Raw genomic sequence first — 7,783 nt, forward strand, 5'->3', positions numbered from 1 at the left:
CCCCTCCCCTCCCCTCCCCTCCCCTCCCCTCCCCTAAACTAACAACAGGGAGTTAGGCTACTTACACAGAGAACTAAACACCGGGGGGCTGTGTTAAGTTCTCTGTGTAGCCTAACTCCATGTTGTTAGTTTACATGGAATTCATTTGTCATTCGTGTTGATTGCTACCATACAAATGACAGTATAGTATGATTCTCACTAAAAACACATTTATAAAACAGCAGTACCTTGTCACATTATGTTCAGTTAGTTTCATTATCAGGGACTTTTAGTTTGTTTTCATGTTCATCATGTGTTTCTTTGTTCAGTTTTCCCGCTCTATTAGTTCATATGTGTCAGCTGTGTTCTATTAATCATCCTAATTTGTGTTTGCTATATAAGTTGGTCCCTCACATTCATTCTGTCTGATCACTGTTACCCTATGTGTGCCTTCCTTGTGGATATTTATCATTAAACATTGTGTTGGAACTTGATTCTTCTGTCTTCCTGAACCCACACGTGAAAACTAAACGAAGCTCTGTGGTTACACGTGCTGTCAGAGAGACACTGCAGTTACACAAAGTTAATAAAACAGACATATCAGCATTAACATAAAGCCATCCGGATACTCGTAAGTCAGTGTTATCAGCTATAGCTCACAATTGTTAACCGAAGCTATTTAGTCTCTAATGTCAGAACATTGTTTTAGAAATTACACATTATCATGGAAATTGGCTAAGCAACACTGACAACAGAGGTAAGATAATAATAATATCATAGTGGCAGAAATGAAATATGTCCTATTAAAGGTGAGACCTCTGTAGGTCAGCACACTAATTGAGTTGTGTGCTGTGGATTCTCTGAGGTATCTCTGCAGACTATATTAGAATTACAGATTAAGTGCGAGTGAAGAGGAGAGAGGAGCCTTGACTGGAAAGAGTGTCAATAACAAAGGCAGACCGAAATGCCAGAGTCGTCGTGAAATACATCCAATTTGCCTTGTGCAGTACATTATCACGAAGCACAATAACTGCGCTTTTTTTTTATCAATCTCCTAAACAAATGAGAACATTTCTCATTAAACTGAGAGTATGCAGATCAAACCCCATGACTTTTTGAGCTAAGCAGCAGAGTAAGACAAAATATGAGAACATCTGATTCAATCTGGCAAAGGGCTTGCCATGTATTAACCTGTGATTAAACAGCGACTCGACAAATTAAAAAACACTGCGTCACAAAATACTGATTTCAGTTGAAAATATTTTATAACTGTAGGCTACCTGTATATTATCTTTAATCTTCTGTTAAAAAAAATAGTTGATTGCAATGTACAACACAATCACCCAAGCAACAAAATGATCATTGCAACAATATTAAAGTAATATTAAAGCCAGGTTATACAAACAATTCTACTTTGTAACTTTGCAACTACATGTCAACTAACATGCAATAATTTTCAACTACATGTCAACTGACTCTCATTCGAGTATTAGTAGACTGTTGGGTTAGGTTTAGTAGAATAAGTTGGCACGTAGGCCTAATTGCAAAGTTACTTAGAATGTCTGTTGGAGGATAATCAAAATAAAGTGCAGACAGTCTACGTATTTGACATGTAGTTGCAAAGTAGAATGTTCTGATGTTTCTCTATAATCGATAACTGAGGTGCAAGATGGCAGCAGTTGAGTTTTTATGAATGAGCAGCTGCGTCCGAAATCATGTAAAGCCTACTGTCAGTGTATGGTACTTTGATGAAGAACTTTAAAAAGTACGTCTAAACTTGAGTGGGCCTATGTATGTGTGTAGTGTGAATAAAATATGGACAAACTACATCCACAATGTTGCCACTGTCATGTGACTTATTGAGTCAGTTGCGGTGCTTCCCTTTCATTGACGACTCGTCATGTGGGCTCTTGTGATAGATAGTAAAGTGTCCATTGGGTGATATGTGATACAGCCATCAGCCATATCACCCTGTAGCCCAAGACTGGTTGCCCACTGAAGCTAAGCAGGGCTGACCCTGGTTAGTACCTGGATGGGAGACATCCTGAGAAAACCAAGTTGCTGAGGTGTTAGTGAGGCCAGCAGAGGGCGCTCATCCTGTGGTCTGTGTGGGTCTTAACGCCCCAGTATAGTGACGGGGACACCATACTGTCAAAGAGCACCGTCCTTTGGATGAGACGTTAAACCGAGGTCCTGACTCTCTGTGGTCATTAGAAATCCCATGGCACTTCTTGTAAAAGAGTAGGGGTGTAACCCCGGTGCCCTGGCCACATTCCACCCATTGGCCCTTGCCAATCATGGCCTCCTAATTATCCCCATCCACTGAATTGGCTCTATCACTCTCTCTCCGCTCCACCTGTAGCTGGTGTGTGGCAAACGCACTGGCGCTCTTGTACTGTGGATGCCGTCGCATCATCCAAGTGGATGCTGCACACTGGTGGTGGTTGAGGAGAGAACCTGATATGATTGTAAAGCGCTTTGGGTGAACAGACAGTAGTACATATAAAAGCATTATATAAATGCCTCATTCATTCATATAAAAAATGCCTCATTCATTCATTCATTGAATTTCACCTACCATTTTATAAATACATAGCTACTTGGAATTCTCACATATTTCACGTATTGCTGTTACTGAAAATATATAGAGAAGTATTCAGACGTGAGTCCGCCGTGTGATACGAGAGAAAATGTAGTGACCCAGATGAGTGACTTTAGAAAATATCAGATGGTGCAACTGACAAATACGAATAGAGTAATATTGTGTAGGCTAATTATAAAGCATAAATCAGTCACTCTAAAGTTTTCTGTCCAGTAGTCCTTTACTCCCATATTGCAATGAAATGTGAAGTGATCGATCATTGTGTGAATGTTTCTAGCCAGAGGTGAGCGCAGATCTGAGCTTCGCCTTGGCTTTGGTCCATTTTATTTGAAAAGGGACATGTGTGCCACCGGATGGGTTACTGCTAAATATAGTACAAGGACATCCATAATCCTCAAGCAGGGGTGGTGAGGTGGCTGCTCCTCCATCTGCGTCCATGAGTTGGATTCATGGCGGGGGAGTTGAGTTTGATAGCTTCATAGTGTGAGATTAAGATTGACTCACACTATGAAGCTATCAACTTCACATCATGCTGCTAATAAGTAATGTATTTTTACAGTGAGATGCAGTGCAATGTTGTTCTCATCCATTAGGGTGCAGTGTCTGTGTTTTCATTAGTAGACTATGCCTTTCATTTCAATGTCATAAAAAACAAGTCTGTTTTAAATGCTGTCATTACAAATAAAATGTATTTCAGTATCACTGACGAAATGTTGTAATGTGCCATTTATTAAATTTAAAGCCAATAAAATACTGAACCAAAGTGGTTTCAACTGCTGGTTAGTGATATAAAAATCTTTCTGACTGAATCACAGATAGCATAAAAAACAATGATAGATGCTAATAATAAAATGTGAATAAATGTATAATTGTGCATGTGTTAGGATAGCAAAATAAATAGACTTTTAAATTTTTTTGAAAGGTAGAAAACTCTTATTTTTGTTGTTGACACCAAAGGCTGTGCATCCAATCAAACTACAGTATTACCTGCAATTTAAACAGCCAAATTAGACAAATGCCAGCATAGACAAGTTGTGTAACATGCTCTCATCCTTGAAAACCAATAATGAAATAGGAATAAATATAGTTTTTACAAATTGAAACATCTGCATTTTGCTAAATTACTGTATACTCAAGCCCATAAAACCTCGTTATAGCTACTTTTAGATTTTGTGCATTTATACATTTGTGTATATGATCAATGTATGTTTTCAAATCAAAGTTATTTATACTCAGAGCAGCCTATCAGACAACTTAAATGCAACACAAACAACACATATTTGCTATAAAATCGACTAAATTCGAAACTTTTGCAACAAATGAACTCTGACACTCTACAAATGGCAGTAAAAAAAATCTGTATGTGTGCGTTTCCTTCTATGTTCGCGTAATCGTCTTTAACCATATAGCCTGAGGCCAATCTCTTGTACAATCTTCTGTGCTGGGGTACACGAAGAGCTTGTTTCTGAACAGGTTGGATGTGCAGAAGCCTCCAGGTGAAGCATTGCAAGGTCCATTAGTCACGTGTTCAGTTAAATGAAAGAGCGATGAAAGACTTCTTTGTTCTTGCTTTTAAATCTCAAATCTTTTGAGTTAATACCAATAAAGATCTTTTTTCTCAATCACCTGAACACCTAAAAGGAAATCACAAGTGACTTAATTAAAATACTGAGGATTGAAAATGTGTGTTAGAATGACTAAAATGTCAACTTTTAATGTAATGACTTTTAAATATTTATGTAGCCTATACACTACCATTGAATTTCTTGAGGTCAGTGTGTTTTTGTTGTTGTTTTGAAAGAAATTAATACGTTAATCCGGTAAGGAAGCATTCAATTGTTCAAGAATGACAGTAAAGACACTGAAGTAACGGCTGCTGAAAATTCAGGTTTGCCATCTCAGGAATAAATTAGATTTTAAAATACATTAAAATAGAATAGTTATTTCTAAATTGTTAAAACATATAGGACAATATTGTTGTTTTAACTGTCTTTTGATCAAATAAATGCAGCTTTGGTAAGTGTAAAAGACTTCTTTCAAAAACATAAAAAAATCCTTTGAACGGTACTGTGGTTACGTGGGTGTGATTAAAACAGGATGGTAAAATAAGGGCATTTACCAGAGTTTAGATTGAGATCACAAGCCATCTGGCCGCCAAATCCAGGATACTTTGTCCATCCAGACATGAGTTCTTGTTTGGAGGAGGGTCCCATCACTGTGCTCATGTCAGGGCGATCGTTGTGGAGCAAGTTTAACAGAGAATTAGAGTACTGTTGTTCGGCTACCATCAAACCATCAGAGGATACAGCCGAGGGGTACATCATGGGGGGCAGAGCGAGACTCATACCCTGCCTAGAATCCCCTGACCACAGAACAGCGTTGTTTGCAGGGAGATTTGGTGGCATATGATGGTTTGATTGAGACTCGCTGCTTGTTCTGAGCCGGAGATGTTCTGGAGGAAACATGGGCTGAAACCTAGTTTGTGACTGTGCTTCCCATTGATTTGAACCAAGTTCATCTAAAAAAAGAATTCAATGTTTAAACTCATTCAACAAGTCAAATATTTAATGTAAAAGGAAATTGAAGAGAACTTGTTTACTTGTTTGAGCAGATCTGAGGTTTCTTTTCATTTTGGAGTGCTCTCCCTTCGGTTTAGTTGCTTTACTTAGAGCACGGGAGAAATGTTCATCCACCATGCTGTTGATGTCTCCTTGGAAGTAGGTGAGAAGGACACTACCGGACTCCTCCTTAATCTTAGCCACTGGGCTTCCTAGATCCTCCTCCATCACTGATCTGCAGAAATGGTGTGCATTGCAATGCATCATTTATCAATCTATCCTGCAGCGGTGACATATTATTGTATACATTGCTCATGGTGTCCTGTTGTCTCATTCTAATGAGTTTATGATGTTCTTTGGGATATATAAGGATGGGATATTTCAAAGCCCAACTGTATCTAAATGTTCTACATATGCAAATTGTATTTTAGCTGAATTGATCAATTATTCAAGTGTTTATGTATTTTAAGGTGCCAATAAGATAAATGATGTATGTCTACCATGTATGAGATAGAATATTTATTTATTTATGTTATGATTTTTTTTGACGGCTTATCTTCATGAGAAGCAAAATCTGACCATTACAGCAGTTTCCACAGAAATTATAATTTAAAAAAGCATCAGAGCCACAAATTCAATGTTTTTGTTTTGAGAACTAAAGTAGGTTGTATTGAACACATCGTACTTCGTCAATATATATATATATATATATATATATATATATATATATAACTATACTGTATGTCAGATATTTTACATGTTGTTCATTAAATGATGTAAAATGTATAGAATAATATAATATATATATTTTCAAACTGTTTAATTTGTGGTAACAGGGCTTCAAACCTAATTTAAAAATGTAAAATAAAACAGCTCTAATCTATATATATATATATATATATATATATATATAGGCCTATATACATATATACATAAATACATACAATTTTTGTGTTTTTGAAAGAAGTGTTCACCAAGGCTTCATTTATTTAATCAAAAACAAAGTAAAAACAGTAATATAGTAAAATATTTTTAAAATAACTGTTCTATTTGAATACATTTTCAAAAAGTAATTTATTTCTGCGATGCAAAGTTGAATTTTCAGCATCATTACTCCAGTCTTCAGTGTCACATAATCCTAATTATTTTATTATTCTATTCACTTATATTATTTATAAATATATCATATTATTATAAATATATTTCACAATATTACTGTTTGTACTGAATTTTTTATTTAATAAATACAGCCTTGGTGAGCATAAGAAACTTCTTTCAAAAACATTAATAAATCGGGTAACACTTTACAATAAGGTTCATTAGTTAACATTAGTTAACTACCTTAGTTAACATGAACTAAGAATGAACAGCTGGATTTGTATTATTAATTTCAACATTTACTAATACATTATTAAAATCAGAGGTTGTTTTTGTTAACATTAGTTAATGCACCGTGAACTAACATGAACAAACAATGAACAGCTGGATTTTTAACTAACATTAACAAAGATTAGGCTAATAAATACTGTAACAAATGTATTGCTTATTGTTAGTTCATGTTAGTAATACATTAACTAATGTTAACTAATACGGTAAACCTTATTGTAAATTGTTACCATAAATTGTAATGTTTCCAAACTTTTGACAGGTACTGTAGCCTATAGGCTAGGAACACTTTACAAGAAGCTCTCATATCCTGCTCTCTTATATGTCGCTACGTTCAATCACGGACAGCCCTTGGTCATCTCCAAATGTATATAATTAAGAAAGTTTTGTAAATTAACGTTACGCTTATGTTACAGTTATTGTAAAAAGAAAAAAGAAAAAAAAGGAAAAACTACTGTCATGGAAATAGCCACCTTAGAGCTTTTACTCACCGTGCAGAAGTCGTGAAATATCGAGTTAATCAGACGCTGCAACACGAACAGCTTGCTAAAGTAAAGGTGATATCCGTCATTGCACGAGGTTTAATCAGGCTGCAGTTGAATCAGTTAAATCGTTTTCTATGAGGAAAAGTTCGACTAAGAGAAACTACTTCAGTTTTTGCCCTCAAATATGGGGCGTCAATTTGTGAACTTTAACCAGTATGAGTAGAATGTGACCGAACAAGTCAGACCATTTAACTGTCACCTTCGGAAAAAAGACACTGACAGAAATTATGGTTTTTTTTTTAGAACATGTTGTTTTACTTGGACATTGTTCAAATAGCCTAATCGTTTTATTGGTTACACTTTATTTGACAGATGACAGTATGTGTACTACTTACAGAGTACGTACCCAAGAAAGTGTAACATAAGGTAGCCTACTACAACCTAGGTTAGGTTTAGGTTCAGGGTTAGTACCTAGTTATTATAACCCAGTTACTGAAATTGCTATAAGTAGCCTATGTAGGCTATGCGAAACAGGACTGTAATAAAAAGTGCCACCATTTTATTTCTCATTATATTATTAATGTCACAATTTATCTTAACAAATATTGTGAATGCAAAATAGTTTAGACATAATGGTTATGTTTACCAAAACCCAGTTAGTATTATGAACAAACATTTTAATTGATTTCTTACTAAAACGTTTTAGAGCTGGCAGAAAAAGAACTGCTAGTATTTTTCTTTTTTTAATACTGATTGGCTGGTGTCAAAATTAC

At 35.6% G+C, this 7,783-nt stretch overlaps 1 protein-coding gene across 2 annotated transcripts; it reads right to left on the minus strand.

Moving 5' to 3' along the window:
• Positions 1–4,022: 4,022 nt before the first annotated feature.
• vgll1 (vestigial like family member 1) lies at positions 4,023–7,257 on the minus strand. Of its 2 annotated transcripts, none has more exons than XM_056242362.1 (4): positions 7,017–7,257; positions 5,181–5,374; positions 4,701–5,099; positions 4,023–4,215 (listed from the first exon to the last, which is right to left on the minus strand). In XM_056242362.1, exons 2-4 carry the CDS (start codon positions 5,365–5,367, stop codon positions 4,175–4,177), a joined length of 627 nt encoding a protein of 208 aa, XP_056098337.1. In that variant the 5' UTR covers positions 5,368–5,374; positions 7,017–7,257; the 3' UTR covers positions 4,023–4,174. The 2 variants fall into 2 exon arrangements, with proteins under 2 accessions (XP_056098337.1, XP_056098336.1); XM_056242361.1 differs by having other exon boundaries at positions 5,181–5,369; positions 7,017–7,255.
• Positions 7,258–7,783: the final 526 nt, after the last annotated feature.

The sequence above is a fragment of the Rhinichthys klamathensis genome, unplaced genomic scaffold, assembly GCF_029890125.1.
Source record: "Rhinichthys klamathensis goyatoka isolate OS25496 unplaced genomic scaffold, OSU_Roscu_1.1 h1tg000723l_1, whole genome shotgun sequence".
Classification (NCBI taxonomy): domain Eukaryota; kingdom Metazoa; phylum Chordata; class Actinopteri; order Cypriniformes; family Leuciscidae; genus Rhinichthys; species Rhinichthys klamathensis.